The sequence below is a fragment of the Bacillus rossius genome, chromosome 7 (genome assembly GCF_032445375.1).
Source record: "Bacillus rossius redtenbacheri isolate Brsri chromosome 7, Brsri_v3, whole genome shotgun sequence".
Taxonomy (NCBI): Eukaryota; Metazoa; Arthropoda; class Insecta; order Phasmatodea; family Bacillidae; genus Bacillus; species Bacillus rossius.
In genome coordinates this window covers 50,532,132-50,550,094 of record NC_086335.1, presented here as the reverse complement: position 1 = coordinate 50,550,094, position 17,963 = coordinate 50,532,132, and the positions used below count along the sequence as shown (strand labels likewise).

Below are 17,963 nucleotides of genomic sequence, written 5' to 3'. Positions count from 1 at the left end.
TTGCAGGTCTCTACTTATCAGTATTGCACAAAAACTTTAAAAATGAAACTGTGCCAGTTAATTAGGTACAATGATATATTTAGGCATATATATATATATATATATATATATATATATATATATATATATAATATTTTGTGAACTTTCCACCACTGGAAAAAAGACGGCATGTTTAACCGCGTGGAACGTATGAACTGAGGCGGGTAACTTCAGAGACGAGAGTGTTCGTGACCTAGGCTAATACTCGGCGGACGGCAGACATTCACGGACACGCGACTAGAGGTTCGTCACGGAAGCTGGGTTCAGCTGCGCCTCAGACGACGGCGGCTCACACGATGTACTCCTGGCTGCGCGACAGGAACCACACGTCCATGGGCTCGGACTTGCCCTTCATGGCGACGGGCCCCCGGTACTCCAAGTGGAACATCGGGTCCGCATTGTGGCCTCGGCTCAGGTACCTGCGGACACCGCAAACAGTGGCGTTTGAACAAAAGAAGTACCTACTCGGTAACGAGCGAATTCGTGCGTTCCCGTGTTGCGAATACGCTTATAACACGGAACTCGGACACGAAATGCTACGACGAAATATTTAAAATTTTAAACTATGGATCGCGTCGTTAGCCACAGATGGCAGCACCGTGGTCACTCATTTCCGTTCCATTCTCGAAATTACTGCTTGCTACCAAATGCCGTATACATTAAAAAAAGATGTGCATATTTATGTATGTATATGTTTCCCGGGCTTCAGCAGAGAAAAATTACTTCTATTTGGAAAATGGCAATAGCATTTTTTAAAAAATCATATGCTCACATTAAGTGACGTGAAGTACTCTAAATATCGCGTCATGGACACGGTAGTTCCAAGAGCGTACATAGATGATGGGAAAAGGAGGGGGGGAGTAAGTGTTCAGCAGCCCCTATCCCCGTACTCCAAAATTTAAAAAAATTATCGAAGTAAAAATAAACAAAAGAAATAAATTATTGTTTAGAATATTCCAGAAAAAAATAATATTAAAAGTTTGGTTTGATTGGTATTTCGTACCATTGTTATTGTTTATTACGTATTTTGTGGAACCCTGGACCCCCTCTGCAATGAAAGAGGTTGTATTCCGAAAAACGAAAAATAACCTAGCCCCCCCCCCCCCAATTCATGCCGCCCTTTATTATATTTTTTAAATATCTGCCATGGATTTTCTATCCGATTATTATTTGTAATTATTATATTAAAAACACTCAATTTCCAACAAATAAAGTTGATGGTAGAGATGTGATTATAATTTTCAGGCTTTAAAGATATCTTTTTGAGTCTAGCTGTGATTGGTTGTGATTGGGTTGGTAATGCAATTTTTAATTTTAATTAGGAATTGTGGAAGTTTGTTGATGGGAGTCAGGCAATTGCATTGGAGGGAAGACGTGGTGGATCGATAGCTCCGCTTTATTTTTTAAGTCAGTCACTCGTGTCATGAGTGTTACTGAATATATTACATGGTGAATTAGGATTCATTACATTTGGCAATTAATATTAATATTGCCCAATTCCTCGAACTGTATGAAAACATTAAAATCAGCTAGGCTTACAAAAATCCCTTAAAAATCTAAAAATTTCACATGAAAACCATCACATTTGGTGTTGAAATTTTAATTGATCGTTTTTTAATCGAACTAAACTCTTTATTAAACACACACGACCTTAATAAATTTATTAATTATAAATAATTCATAAAATAATTTCGTGATTACAAAACAACTCCTATTGAGTACTATGCGTATCATAAAAACCACAGACCAAACACTTATAGAACAGGTTACAACCAAGGTACAGCCACATCTGCATGATAAATGGTAACCACTTGAATCTTTTTTTTTTTTTTCAATTCATGGTCTGCGCCATATTGTTTAGACGCCCAAAACATTGGTTGAAGCGTGATGTTTGCATTGTGGAAACAGTTTAAAATTACCGTTTCATGGAAGCGACTTTTCAACGTCGGAGATTCTAATTCACACTTACAAACCATCATCAGACTGGTAATGTTTTTGGTGGGACAGAACGGCAATGTTGAGGTTAAAAAAATGACTTCACCTACGTCACAGCAAGCCGTTTCCAGAAAATTCCCATCTCCACGGTTACGCTTTGAATTAAAATTAAAATTCGTAGGCAAATACAAATAAACAAAACACATAATCCTCCACGTTGGTTCATAGTTACAACTCAAGTTCTGAGCACGCACGGTTCGAAATAATCGATGTTACGGACCCCCACCGTGCTCAAGTCACCTCGCGAGGAAGCCGTACGGAAGCGTCGCGAGGTAATCGCGTTAGAGCGGCGGACTAAGAGCCCAGTCGACAGTCGACGGGGACACGGCGGCTCTGCAATGACGACGATGGACGCTCTCCTGGACTGCTACTTCGACAGCGTGGTGGCCGGCCTGGACCGCAGCAGCCTGATGCTGCGCCGCCGCCGCCTGCAGCTGGTAGACTTCCTCAGCAACGCGGCGCGCGGCTGGTGCCTCGCCGAAGGGGTCTCAGACCCGGGTTTTGCCGTCGCGGCGGCGGTGCGGCGCGCCCTGCGCTACCACTCGGACGCGCGCGCCTCCAACGGCGGCGTCTGCCGCTCCGGAAAGTACCACGACGTCCTGTACGTGGCGGCCAAGCTGTGCGTGGACTGGGAGCTGCGCGACCACAAGGTCGTCGCGGAGGTTCTGGTGGCGGTGCACGGCTGCGAGCGGAGCTTCGAGCGGCTGCTCGCGGGGGCGCTGCTCGGCGGGAAGGCGGCGCAGCTGGTGAGCGGCTGGCGAGGGGACTCGGCCACGCCGGAGGAGTCGGTCGCCGCCGCAGCCTACCTGTTCGACGCGGCGGCGCGCGCGAGGCTGGAGCACGGGGAAGTCCGCGCGCGCACCGTCGACGTGCCCGTCGACCCGTACAGCGGGGCTGCCCCCGCGAGGCTCGCCCTGCAGCTCGCCAACCTGCCGATGCTGGAGCTGCTGCTGCGGCACGGCGCGAGGGTCTCTGCCCCGGACCTGGGGCCCCTGCTCGCGAGGATCTCCGAGTCCTCCGGCGGGGCTTCCAGCTGCCGGGACCTGGCCTGCCTGAGGCTCGCGCTGAGGGCGCTGCCCGGCCTGGAGCCGTGCCTCGCGCCTCAGGGGCTGGTCCCGCCGGGCAGGTGCGGCCTCGCGCCCCCGGAGCTCAAGCACCTGTGTCGCTGCGCCGTGCGGGAGGCTCTCTGGCGCGGCTTCCAGCTGCCCAGGGGCATCGCGCTGCTGCCCCTCCCAGCCTCGCTGCGGGACTACCTGGACCTCCGCCAGGACTGACTCCAGCCGCGTGTGCACTCCCGGCCTCGCTGCGGGACTACCTGGACCTCCGCCAGGACTGACTCCAGCCGCGTCCATGTCCACGTCTACTCAGTACCCCTTTCAAAGCATCCAACAACGGCCAAACAATACCGTAACATCAATCGCGCATTGCTGTTACTGTCTCGTCTCGTCGTTGTTAGCCAACTAGGCTATTATGTTTTTTTTGGCTAATTTTCTGTGCTGTTTATTTTTTTTAACATCGGCTGATTTTACCTTTTGTTTTCTGTGTACTTGCATGTTCATGTTTTTTTTTAAAATTGTATATTCATATTATTTGTCCGCTGTTGAGGTTTCTAACATACAAAATAACATCTTTAACTCGTCCACCGTGTTTATTTGAAAAATTATACTGTGTTTCTAGGTTCTTCACGGATGTCCAGGTATGTAATAATGCAGTACAAATTAATTTCTCCTAAAATGACCTGCATTTTTCTTTCGTGAATGTCATAAACTCATTGCAAAGTAAATATAAACATGAGAGTCAGAGCAAAAATCCAATAATTGCCCTTCTCTCTTATATTATAATCTATTGCGTTGCATTGCTGCAAATATACTGTGCCTTTTCTGAAAAACATTAATGGCCTTACCATTGATTTAAGGTGCAGTACATGTAATTTACAAATTTTACTGTTGTTGCAGCTACTATTCAGATGATTAACAAAATAAAAGATTTCTCGTGATTGGATTCAAGGTGTATGTACCAGTGAGAGAATGTATGTATATGTATATAAATAAACCTAAATACCACTCACTGACATCACGAAATCTCCGGATCAAAAGAACTAGAGGGCTGAAATGGGTAGGTACATAAGTCTATCTTGTGCCCTAGTGTTTCACTAAGAAAGAAGTTATAAAAGTTGAGCTTTGGAGTGTCCTAGGCTAAAACATATTTTTTCCCTCTTGTTTCCAGACACAAAAGCCCCAAAGAGCTGAAATTATGTACCAAGCTTCCCCTTATTCTGTAGCGTAACATCGAGAAACTATAAATTTTTTTTCTCAACAGTTCAGCTCTTTGGCAACTGTGAAATATGAGCGATGATATTAACATTATATATGTCAAAGAAATGAAGTTGAAGGTGTGTAGCAAGTCCCTCAAGTGGTCTCGAGTGAAATGTACCGGTTGTTTCACGCCTGCCACCAAATGCCGTGCACCGGGAGATGAGGACGCACCTGTAGGCGTCCTCGGACACGTTGATGCGGCCCGGCTCCCCCGTGGTCTCGGTGCGGCTGGTGAGGTTCACCGTGTTGCCGAACAGGCAGTACCTGGGCATGCGGTGGCCGATCACGCCCGTCACCACCTCGCCCGAGTGGATGCCGATGGTGATCCTCTGGCAGGACGAGCAACACCGAACCAAACCAGCGTCAGCGACAACGAACGATACCATTAAAACAATAATACCATTAAAATCGCCGTGGACACATTGCTAACAGTTACCGCATTGAGGCAATACACACATATATGGCTGATACTATGTATGAGATTTATAAACTCCGACACAGTTTGACCGTCGCATCGGCGTCAAAGTTGGCAAATAGAAGTGTTTTTTTTTTATTTCAGGGAGAAATATTTTATGCTATCCATTTTTTTTTTGTAAATCGCCACTAGATGGCGCTACCAGCGCATCTACTTTTGAACAGTTCAACCAATCGTCATGGGTAAACTCTTTTTTTTATAACAGAAAGTCATTGGTTGTAGACATACAAGCAGTAATTGCGTGTCATTTCTCTGTTGTACACCACACTGTCGTATAGAGCTATCCATTTTGCTTTATCTCGTGGACAATAAATATTATCACCCTGTGTTCAGCCCGGGCTAACGCCGGGTACTGCAGATAGTAAGTAATACCATTGAATATATATAATGTATAGAAGTCGCGAGCCCAGGTTAAATTTTCTGTCCGGTTTCGCAGAAGAATTGTAGTAGTAGGAAGCTCCGTCGCAGCGATCGCTTCAATCGCTGGGTATCGACAGCGCACGCCCCTAGCGGTCTTAGGACGTACTACGTTAACCAGCCAGTCATGCCACCTCCCTTCACCCTCCCATACACGGGAAGCTGGTATCAGCACCGTTCGGCGACCTTGACGATAAGTATTCCTTACCACTGCCTTTGAGAGCCACGAAACCCCGGGAGAAGACAGTTACTGGGATCACTGTATCGAGGGATTGTGTACCCTAGTAACGTGAAAATTAGCTCCTAAGAACTTTGTATCAGGCCTTCAGTCCGTGTTGAGTTTAAAATATGATTTAATTTAAAAGTTAAATACCTACTTATTTTGACTTTATTTCGCATTGATAATTTTATAATATCAGACATGCTGAAGGGTAATAAATGTGCGTACACGGGTTGTCATAATACGAGGATCGGTTCAAAAGGCACATCAATGTTTCATTTTCCAGTTAAAAATAATAACAGGGAAGTTGTGAATTATAACTTGCCAATTTTGTTTTACATTATTTATCAGTTATATACTGTGTAAAAAAAAGTTGACGCAAGTATGCGAGGAAAGTCCTAATTATTTAATATGAATTAGTAAAGAATTCTTTTCTATTATATTTAAAATATCCATGTTTTAATTTCTTTAAAAAACTAATTATATTACAGCAACCACATATTTTTAATTTCATCATTTTGACTAAAACCGAGTGAACGCTAGTTAATTTTCGATGTAAATTTTAATAAACGCAAAGTTTTAGCCAAGTATTACCCACGTCGTCTGTCATAAAATGCATTTCTTTGGCAAGCGTTTCAACAAAAATTTCAATATAGATTGCAATATGTACTTAAGAAATAACTAAACTATTAATTATTTGTGAGTAGATAGACTGCAGCTGCATTAGTATTTTTTGTTTATTACTTTACAATATTAAGATGTTAGTAGCTTAATGATCGCTGTCAAAAAAGTCATGTGAAAAATTTTGCGTTTATTTACAAGAGAACATACTTTTTAAGTGGATTAGCCTAAGAAAAACATAAGTTCGAACTTTTGTTTTACACAAAAATAAAAACAAAAACGTGGTAAAAATTGGTCCACACAACCACCTCCGTACTTTTTTTAAGTAGATAAAACGGTTTAAAATGCTTTGAATTCTACCGTTATTACCTAAGTTATGAACAATTTAAATTCCAAAATATTTTATTATGTATCCAGAAAAAAAATTAACCTGGAAGACACTTATATTGAGATTCTAAAAATTAGGTACGCATTTAAACACGAGGTGTTATAGACTTCTAGCCCAGTCAAAGTATATTATGTGCTCAAATTCAATCCGATGTTTATGATTTTGTGTTTCAATTGTTCAGTGGTCTGCACGGACCGTCACATCAACAGTCATGATAAATAGGAAATGATAATGTAATTGACATATTTTGGGCAAATAGAGGAATCAGTACCTCTTATCGGCTATATGACTGTGTAGTAAGAATCCACCATTAAGAACAAAGTCAGGGTTCTCCAAGTCCAAATTCTCCCTCGTCACCTAAAACATGTACATGGTTGCTTTCTTGGTTTTGCGTATCCCAGCTTCGTCAAAGAGAGCTAAATTAAATGGAGCCAACTCATACTGCATATACATGATCAAGTCATCCTATTTTTCTTCACTTATCGTTATCCTCTGAAAAACTAACAAATGATAAATGAGCTATTACAATTGAATGTAATAGTGTAGCTAATATTCGCCAGAGGGAGAGCTTGATCTTTTCGTGACAATGCTTGATTAGCATTTTTCCAATATTACTCTGTATTGATTGCTCGCCAATTACTATAGCATTGAAAAAGGTAACTGTGGCATCCCCTACTAGTCCAGTTGCTATAGACATGATTTGTTGTGATCCAGGAAATGGTGGGTGATTATTTAGCTAAGCAGAGATCTTATATTAATCTGTGGCATCCCTACTTCTTCGATATTGTCAGAAATCTAGTCGTTCAAAGATATAAAATGAGTAGCGCATAACTCTTCAATGATGAGCAGATGCAAATGCAGTCATCCCCAAGGTCCACTCGCTTAAGAACTTGTCAGTGAATCCTCGTCCTCGTGTGAGGTTTCCAACAATTTTCATGTTACGCATTTAAGTCTGCTCTGTGGTCTGTCTGACCAAACGCTATCAGTTCTTTTCTTTGAGAAGTAACCCTGACATGTAAAAATGTTTAATTCTGGGGTCATCATGGACTCTAGCTTAAACATGTCTTGTAAAGTCAAGTGACAGCATTTGGCACACGAGAAGCACGGTTCACAAATATATAGGTCAGTTGCTATAGGAAAAGGTTTGAGATAAATAAAAAAACTCATTTTTTAAGTGAGACTATCTCAAACAATATTGGAGAAATTAAATGTGAAAATAATCTTTTATAGGATTTTTAATACTCTTTCATTTTTTTATTAAAACCTTTTTTTCTTTTAAGGTTACTCATTTACGAGATATTTTTTTGAAAATAAAAAACAAATGCCTTTTTTTTATAATCCTTTCTAGTTTCTGACTACCTCACTTCCTATTCATCATGACTTTTGATTTTAATTCCCTGGACACTACTAAATACGTGCAAAGTGTAACAAAAATATCGGATTTAATTCGACTACGAGCGAAATGTTAGCATATTTTGACTGGGCTATTTATTCCTTCGTTAGAACTATTGCTAGTTTGAAAGCTTTCAACAAACGTTTCTGACAAATAATCTCAGTCCTGACATATGACAGTTGATTATTCCTCTGCGTTTTACACGATCGTATTTTTACATATTTCACAGATGAAACAAAAACGTACATTTTCTAACGAGTCATTGATTTATAAACCTTCCTCTATACGTGTCAGTGATTGCACGTGTGTAAGTCGTTTGCTAAAGCTCGACAATGAAATATTTTACATTAGTTAATGTTGTAAAAAATAGTACTTACTAATGAGATTATTTTACTTAACGTATAAAACGTATACGTAACGAATACCTAGGGACAATAACACAATAGTTTTGTTAAATGTCATTAGATGGCATTGTGCATGTTTCGTATCGTTATGAATGTACGGAAGTAAAAGTTACAAAATTTTTGTACGCAATGGAAGAGTTTTATATACTGATATTTAGAATGAAATAATTCTTTGAAATTTATATTGTACTCTGTTTTATTTTTTCTTAAAGTTGTTAAGTGATATTTAAATTTATTATGCATATACATATAATATAAGGTAAATACAGCTGTGGTACATGGGAACTTGCACGAATACAATTTCGCTCAATATTACTGGGCCTCATTAAGCCACAGTTTGTTTCACTTAAGATGGCTTTAGATTACATTTATTGCAACGGCTTAAGTCTTTGGCCGCTGAATATTTTACTGTAAAATAAACAAAAATAATTAATACATGATTAGCTAGTCTTGCACTACATGAATATGTGTTAGTTTTGTTTATTGCTTCACAAATTCTTAATGCTTCACATAATTCATATGTCAAAGTCACAAATTTCGTTGTACGAACTGTCAAAAATGTCACCTACTATGGTAGGATGATTATGTGGCTTTTTTTACATTGAAAGTTTTTGTGCATGTAAATAAACTCTTCAAACAACTCTAGAATACAGAGAACTGTTTTTCGCTAGAGTTTTATACACCAATTTAACTCAAAGTTATTGGGCCCTCATTATTTGTAAATTATAAAGACGATAAAATAGTACGTATAATCATTTGTTTGTGGTATTTTTATTTTACTTCCACCCATTTTTAATTTTTTTTATGTGACTTGAAATGCAATTTAATGCACTGTGTTGCATGATGCTCCTGAAGGAGAATTTACAAATCAACCTTACTTATGAAAAGTATATAGATAGTAAATATTTTTAAAATTTTGTATAAACATTTTTAGATCTAGCCATGTTAATAAAATATTAATTTATCACTGCAAAATAATATTCACTGCACGTATGCGAACATAAATATTATGTATGTACATGTTTACTGTTTAGTTATTTCTTTAACATACAATATTTTTCCCCGATAAAAACGAGTTTCTTGTGTTAGAGCTTACTAAAGTTTTTATTAATGTATGACTAAGTTCGTGCACAGATTTACACTGATCAACTATTTATATAACAGTGTCTGGTATTTTATAATTTCCTCTTTGCATACATTTGGTTGAATTTATATTAAAGTGGATTCTTTGAGGTACTTTAATTAATTTGGTGGATAAAATATTTATTTTATATCCAATTGGACCGATTTTTATTCAAATACAATAATTATTACACCATCTGGAATCCAACACCAATGAAGTACTGATATATGTGGCTCTTTTTAAATAATTGTGTAATATTTCAAGGAATATTTTTTCACTTTCGGTTCTTTAAACAAAATACATTTGTGTTCAATATATTTACGTATCGTTTTGACGAGCATAACCTCCCGCCTTGTCAATGCGCTGACCCTCCACACAGCAACGGAAACAAAATACAAAAGATAGAGAGAGAGAGAAAGAGAGAGATATAATACGCGCGCGACCTTGAAACAAGCGATACTATAGCGCTCTAGCGTGGGAGACACTAACCACGAGTGCCTTCTTTTCGAAAGCAGAGCTGTCTGGTGGGGGAGCTTGCAACTACCTCAGTTTTGATTCCAAAACTGGCAGAATAAATCGTATCCCCTCGCGACTTCTATAAGTTATATATATTCAATGGTAATACTGATGGTATGGCTTGACGTTCAGGCGTGTCTTCTCCTCCTTGATACTCTACACCCACCCGGCTACTCAATGGCACTCACCAGGCACGGTCTACCTCCTTGTTACTCGACGCCCACCCGGCTACTCAACGGCACTCACCAGGCACAGTCTACCTCGTTACTCTATGGCACTCACCAGGCACGGTCTACCTCCTTGTTACTTGACCCCCACCCGGCTACTCTATGGCACTCACCAGGCACAGTCTACCTCCTTGTTACTCGACGCCCACCCGGCTACTCAACGGCACTCACCAGGCACAGTCTACCTCGTTACTCTATGGCACTCACCAGGCACGGTCTACCTCCTTGTTACTTGACCCCCACCCGGCTACTCTATGGCACTCACCAGGCACAGTCTACCTCCTTGTTACTCGACGCCCACCCGGCTACTCTATGGCACTCACCAGGCACGGTACTACTCTATGGCACTCACCACGGGCTCGCCGCCGACGCGCACCTCGCGCGCCATGTCCATGATGTCCAAGGCGAGGCGCGCGATGCAGCGCGCGTGCGTGCGGCACGGCTCGGGCAGGCCGCTCACCGCCATGTACTTGTCGCCCACCGTCTCCACCTTGTACACGTTGGGGTTCTTTCGCGGGTCCGTCAGCACGTCGAAGGCCGTGTACAGCTCGTTCAGCATGCGCACCACCTGCATAGTGTTGCCACCCGCCACTCACTACATACTTCTGCGACTCGGCACCTTTGGACTGCAACCATTAGTTCGTAAAAAAAAACTTAAGCATATAGCTAACATAAAAATTAAGAGATAGGACAGCGGTCGTCATATTTAAAATAGAACAAAATAAAAGTGCTGCATGTCAACCCTGTAACAAGGCGGGAGCTATAGAAGAGCGACTCTTAGGACCCTTACACATGAGAAATTTTCTGTTGCTCTGTCGCAGCGACTTAAAAGTCGCTCTTGATGGAACCAATGCTTTGTAACTGATCCATGCACACCTGCGACTTTTTTCTTTTTATCGCCGCGATTAAAAATACGCAACTGGTTCCGTTTCTGTCGCCCGTCAAACAGTCTCTGAGCGATCGCCATAGACGATTAAACACGCTGTTTTTAAAACCTGTCTCTTCTCACGGACGACATAACTGTAGCAGCGACTGCCGCGAACCGTCACGCCAAGGCATGGCGCTTGTGCCTCGTATGGCATAGACACGGCATTCAACAATGAGTATAGATTTGGAACTCTTAATTTCAGAGGTAGAAGAACGCCCTGAACTCTATAATTGTACATTTTAAAAAAATTGGTTGTCTGTAAAGTCGGTTTACAGACGATAGTTTAACGTTACAACGTCATAACAAAACATTGATGAAATGATTGCACACTTTTATGAATAAAAATGAATAATTTTTTTTAATTATCACTATTTTGTATGGATACAAAGAAGGAGTGAATTGAAATCTACAATTTAATTGATAAATTTACTTTTATTTGCACTCATTAATTCAAATATGTTTATTAGTTAAACGAACTGAGATTATTTTAACTATAACTTTTATACATGTTTGCTATTTGAACTTCTTCCAATCGGTGTTATTCTGTCGAGGATAGGACGATGATAGGAAAAGTAGGAAACGAATGGGAGTGTTTCAAGTTTAATGTGCCTCGAAAAAGTCAAATCGATGGTTGTTCCAATCGAGTGGAAGAGAGATAGATGCGGCACAAGCGTACAATGAGCGTAACGGGACACAGCGTAACGGGACGATGTGCGTAACGGGACACTTTTTCGTGCGTGCAGCCGGCGTTCATCGATTTATTAGACGTTGTCACGTAAAAAATTAAGTGATAGAAATTCTAAAACGAAGTTGTGAACAGAGTATGTAAAGAGTATTATCACAAACTGGGATGACCCGGGTGCAGAAGAGAAGAAAGAGAAAGGCAAAAAAATTTATTCGTCAAAAGATTTTAAAAAGTCGTCGTCTTAGTAGCGGATGCACCCATTTCTGTGTTCACTTGTTTATTTGTTTGTTTATTTATGTTTGTTTATTTTTCTATTTTGGCTTCTAGTCTGTCCAACTCTTCATCCAGAATATCCCCTGTATCCTATATTTTCCTACACTTAATGCATGTAAACTTACTCCCCGCATGACTGTGTCCCGGGTTTTCCTTGTGTCTGTGCAAGCTTTATCTGGTCCCAACTTGACTAGTAGTTTAGCAGATTTAAGAGTGAGGGGAGTTAGTCATGGCATCAATTACTGCCATGGCTGGCCAATCCCCTCCTAGTACACGATGCATTGGACCCTTCCCTGCACGGCTAATCCCATCATGACTAGGCGTATAGGCTTCAGCCTGAGACGCACTTAGGTTCCTCCTCTAATCTGGACTCACCAAAAAACACTTAGTTTTAATTAGGTTAAAAAAAGGTTTTGCAAAAATGTTTCACGAAAAAGTTGCATTAAAATGCGGGCTTGATATTTAATTCCCAACGCGCTTAGAAAGGTTTCACTACAAAAATTCATACGATCATTGTATTCTTAAAAAAAAAAAATTACAAAAAAATGTGAAATGTAACCTGCAATGAAACAGGAAACACTGTACTGAAATGAAAATCGACAAGAACGAAAAATTCTGAGCGAAATAAAAACCCCGGCAGCGCAGTAATGCGATATGGCGGCAGAATAAACACTTGGAATGCAACCCGAAAGTAATCTGCCGTTTTTTTTTTGTTCAATATTTTTGTGCTGTCATCATTTGTGGGATATTTTTTCGTTCTCTTAGTCCATTTTTCTTTGTTTTTCTTAGTTGTTGACCATTATCCTGTTATGGAATATTATGTGGTTTTATATCCTGTTGAAAACCGCAATTTTTTGCTTAATTTGTGTTTTTGTCTTTTGGTTTTTTTTAAGTTTTCTTCTACAGATATGCATGTGCTAAGCAATGGCGTATTTCCAAGAGGCTTACGTCAAGTCATGCACTCCCATTGCACAAATCTTTCAAAGATAATAACAATCACAACATGTCCGCTGGTAAGCGACCTGACAAACTAATCTCACGGATTACAGAGTGCACAGGAACATAATACATGTAATGCCGGATGAGAGACGCTACACCAGGCGGAGGGAGAGGCGGACCTGCATGGCGCCGCGCGGGTCCGTGTTGACGGCGCAGTACTCGCTGAAGCCCACTATGCCCGAGAAGAGCAGCGTGACGCAGTCGTAGCGACGAGCCGGCACCGGCCGCTTGTGGCGCAGCTCGTTCGCCACGCTCACCGGCAGCACCGAGTACAGCAGCCTGCGGGCCAGACCACCACACCACCACACCACCTCTCAGCTGCCTGTGGTTCAGTCCACCTGCTCCGAGTACAGCAGCCTGCGGGCCAGACCACCAGACCACCACTCAGAGTACAGCTGCCTGTGGTTCAGTCCTCCTGCTCCGAGTACAGCAGCCTGCGGGCCAGAGCACCACACCACCACTCAGAGTAAAGCTGCCTGTGGTTCAGTCCACCTGCTCCGAGTACAGCAGCCTGCGGGCCAGACCAACAGACCACCACTCAGAGTACAGATGCCTGTGGTTCAGTCCACCTGCTCCGAGTACAGCAGCCTGCGGGCCAGACCACCACACCACCACTCAGAGTAAAGCTGCCTGTGGTTCAGTCCACCTGCTCCGAGTACAGCAGCCTGCGGGCCAGACCACCACACCACCACTCAGAGTACAGCTTCATGTAGTTCAGTCCACTAGCTCCGAATACAGCATCCCGCGGGCCAGACCACCACTCAGAGTACAGCTGCCTGTGGTTCAGTCCACCTGCTCCTAGTACAGCAGCCTGCGGGCCAGACCACCACACCACCACTCAGAGTACAGCTGCATGTAGTTCAGTCCACCTGCTCCGAGTACAGCAGTCTGCGGGCCAGACCACCACACCACCACTCAGAGTACAGCTGCCTGTGGTTCAGTCCACCAGCTCCGAGTACAGCAGCCTGCGGGCCAGACCAACAGACCACCACTCAGAGTACAGCTGCCTGTGGTTCAGTTCACCTGCTCCGAGTACAGCAGCCTGCGGGCCAGACCACCACACCACCACTCAGATTACAGCTGCCTGTGGTTCAGTCCACCTGCTCCTAGTACAGCAGCCTGCGGGCCAGACCACCACACCACCACTCAGAGTACAGCTGCATGTAGTTCAGTCCACTAGCTCCGAGTACAGCAGCCTGCGGACCAGACCACCACACCACCACTCAGAGTACAGCTGCCTGTGGTTCAGTCCACCTGCTCCGAGTACAGCAGCCTGCAGGCCAGACCACCACACCACCACTCAGAGTACAGCTGTCTGTGGTTCAGTCCACCTGCTCCGAGTACAGCAGCCTGCAGGCCAGACCACCACACCACCACTCAGAGTACAGCTGCATGTAGTTCAGTCCACTAGCTCCGAGTACAGCAGCTAATAGTGCGCTTTCTGCTCCACTATTCTATTCCTTGAGCTATTTCTTGACCAGGGAGCCAGTGCACCGCCTGATTAGTCCACCCGCCTCACAGCGGCGTGGTGAGGGAGATGGAGATCCAGGCGCTGGCCCTGTATCTATATTCACTGGCGGCTGACTTCTTAGAAGAAGGCATCGAGAAGCTTGTGTTACGATATGGCAAATTCCTCGATCGTTTTGGCGATTATATAGATAAATCAGTAAGACCCTTCTGAATTTTCGGTAGTGAAATTATTATGTAATGTAATTTTTTTTATAGCACTTCGAACAGACCTCTTATGAACTACATGGCTCATCATTGATGTTAGAAGTTTTTTTTTCTTCAGAATATTTAATTGGATATTTGAGTGAGAACTTTGATATCAAATAATTGTTCTTTTTAGCAGTGACTTAAATTATTCACGTTAGTTACTACAGGAATTTCTAATAACCAAACTAACTGTTTTTAGTGTAACGTAGAGACAACATACTAAAAATAAAGTGTTCGAAGACGAGGCCACATACAAACGGTTAATCCAGATCTGTTTACCATACGATTTGATCTTTTGGTTCATGCTAGGACTGGCATGAATAAGGAAACCTCGAAATTTTTCTAGTCTCTAGGCAGTGGTCGAGTTGAAACTGTATTGACGTTCCGTTACCCGGGACGGATGACCGTGGCACAGAACGTGCCCGGATTAAATGGCTTTTGACTGCCCCAGATAAAAAAAGAAGTAGGTACCTGTCCGTCTTCTGCTTCTCGCTGTCCAGCTCGCGGTACGTCTGCTGCAGCTTGTCCGTGAGCAGTTCGAGGTTGCGGGTGAGCTTGTAGTCGGCCTCGAACTGCTCCGACATGAGCACCAGGTCCCTGGTCGCATCGTGAAGAGGGATGTCGCTGATGTACAGCCCACGCCTGCACCGGACACCGCAGGGTGTACAGCCATACCATTAAAAAAATTGGTTGTCTGTAAAGTCGGTTTACGGACGATGGTTTAACGTGACGTCATAACAAAACATTGATGAAATGATTGCATACTTTTATGAATAAAATTGATTCATTTTTATTGAATTATCACTATTTTGTATGGATAAAAAGAAGGAGTGAAATGAAATATACAATTTAATTGATAAATTTACTTTTATTTCCACTCATTAATTCAAATATGTTTATTACTTTAACGAAGAGATTATTTTAACTATAACTTTTATACATGTTTGCTTTTTAACTTCTTCCAATCTGTGTTATTCTGTTAAGGATAGGACGATGATAGGAAAAGTAGGAAACGAATGGGAGTGTTTCAAGTTTAATGTGCCTCGAAAAAGTCAAATCTTTGGTTGTTCCAATCGAATGGAAGAGAGATAGATGCGGCGCAAGCGTACAATTAGCGTAACGGGACACAGCGTAACGGGACATTGTGCGTTACGGGACACTTCTTCGTGCGTGCACCCGGCGTTCATCGATTTATTAGACGTTGTCACGTCAAAAACAATATTTTTATGAGTAAATTTTATTTTTAATTGGTTTGTTTCAACTGCGACACTAAAATCTCAGGGACTTTTAGAATTCCAATATTTACACATATAAATTTAAGTAATGATTTTTCTTGAGGAAAAGAAATCTGAACATTTTATGTTTCGGATTATTTGACGGAAATAAAATTTAAACATTTTACTTATTATTGTAAGAGTTTCTGCTCATTTGAAGTCTGTATTGACTAAATTATTGCTATGGGAACTTATGTCCTTTATAAATACAATGTCAAACACTTTTAGTGTTATAAAATTGAGTGTATCAAAAATATTCTTGAAATTATCATGAATTGTGTCATATTTAGTCATATTTCATGTTACGTGATCATGTGTTAAGGTTAACATGCATGATTTGTTACCACATGAAATTATTTCGTGGAAGTATTTAACAGTAACAATTGTTATAAGATTTGCGATTAAGCAAGCATGGAATTACTGAGTTTTTTTAAAGTTTTTATCAAAGATGCAGTTATAGTTTTAGTACTACCTGGTGAGATCATCCATGTTCATAACGCTTGGATAGCAGAGGAAAATGATGAGGTCAGACTGTTGGACGTAGTACATTTGGCCCTGCAACAGTCAGGCAGGCCTACGATCATTAAGTATGTTACAGACCTTTACTCTGTATTCCTAATAACTGATTGACGTGATGAACATTGTATACATTCTTATTTAATATTTATCGATATAAAAATTATTGCATAAACATTGATGAAATTTGATACTCATTCGGCGAGATTATTGAATAGTCGTTACAAAACACCCATAAAATAGTACGTTACGAAACAGAATAAGTATGTTAAGTTAATAATTTAACAATATAATAATTTAATAATTTACGTGTCCTTTGAACAATATATGTGACAAATAAACTATCTTGGCTACACTATTAAAAATAATTTCATCTTATTTACCAAGAAGGCTGCTTAAAAATTATCCAGTGAACTTCTTAAATTTAAGTTATCTTCGTAAATTTACAGGTATTAAGATTATTTACTGTGAACACGAATCCACAAGAATAATGCTGGCATACTAGCAAAAGACTCAAAAACTTGGCAAAACCCCTGTGAAAAAACACTTTTGTTTCTTCCACGCGTGTGTTAACTCTAAAAACAGAATTTTTCAGACTAAATACGACGGAAGTTAATAGGAATATTCAGCTATCCGAAATTATGTAGCGCTCTTTGTTTATTTGAGGTAAATTCTTCGTTGAAAAGTTCGTAAATCTACTGCAATTTCTAACACTGTACCGACGTCCCACTATGTATTGCAGTAGGCATCTTCCTGAAGGAGAAATAAACCGAAGACTGAAGGCCAAGATAAGTTTATTAGACAATGGCCACGACAGCCTGAAACCTAATATAAGTCTCAAAATGTAAACTAAAAGGCCGAGTCTTTGCATAAAAAAATGGGCATGTGTACATATGTACGCGCGTTATACGTTATACTAACCTTAGCGTGATAAGAAAAAAACCAACTTTAACTTTGCATGCAAATAATTAATGAAAGGACTGGAGTGATATTATAAGTATACGGTAGTTGAAGTAAAAATTGAATCTAATTAAAAAAATAAATACTTAATATTTAATATTAATATAAAAATGTATAAAATTAATTATTTCATTTAGTAAAATAATCGAGATAAATTTTTTATTAATAATGAAAATAATGAAAAGTAAAATGTGTAGGAACTATAAGAAAAGCAAGGTCATGGTTATAACATCGGCACACCGCGACATGTATACCCTCCCGTTTCCGAGTCCTTGGCCTTGACCGCTGGACTGCGACAGTGACCTTGAGCCTGAGGTAGGTGAACTCCGCCGCTCCGTCGTCGCCGGCGACCTCCATGGCTCCCGGCTTGGTCTTCAGCACGTACACCGTGTTGATGTGCGACAGGATGTTCTCGAACGTGAACTCCAGGTGAGGCCGCACCTGTAGACGTAGAGGCGAGGGGGGGTAACTCTCTCACG

General features: G+C 41.4%; 2 protein-coding genes across 2 annotated transcripts in view; one reads left to right on the top strand and one right to left on the bottom strand.

Annotated features, from left to right (window-relative positions):
* Window positions 1–2,243: 2,243 nt before the first annotated feature.
* On the top strand, window positions 2,244–3,308 carry LOC134534554 (uncharacterized). The gene has a single exon (XM_063373035.1). It carries the CDS (start codon window positions 2,244–2,246, stop codon window positions 3,306–3,308), a length of 1,065 nt encoding a protein of 354 aa, XP_063229105.1.
* Window positions 3,309–3,685: 377 nt separating this feature from the next.
* The window catches only part of LOC134534553 (guanylate cyclase soluble subunit beta-1), a 31,590-nt gene continuing 17,312 nt past the window's right edge, over window positions 3,686–17,963 (bottom strand). Inside the window, exons 7-12 of the mRNA XM_063373034.1 lie at window positions 17,788–17,925; window positions 16,481–16,563; window positions 15,206–15,376; window positions 13,138–13,297; window positions 10,486–10,701; window positions 3,686–4,678 (exon numbers count right to left, since the gene is read on the bottom strand). Of these exons, the coding sequence (XP_063229104.1) occupies window positions 4,355–4,678; window positions 10,486–10,701; window positions 13,138–13,297; window positions 15,206–15,376; window positions 16,481–16,563; window positions 17,788–17,925 (1,092 nt within the window). The 3' untranslated portion in view covers window positions 3,686–4,354. The remainder of the gene's footprint in view (window positions 4,679–10,485; window positions 10,702–13,137; window positions 13,298–15,205; window positions 15,377–16,480; window positions 16,564–17,787; window positions 17,926–17,963) is intronic.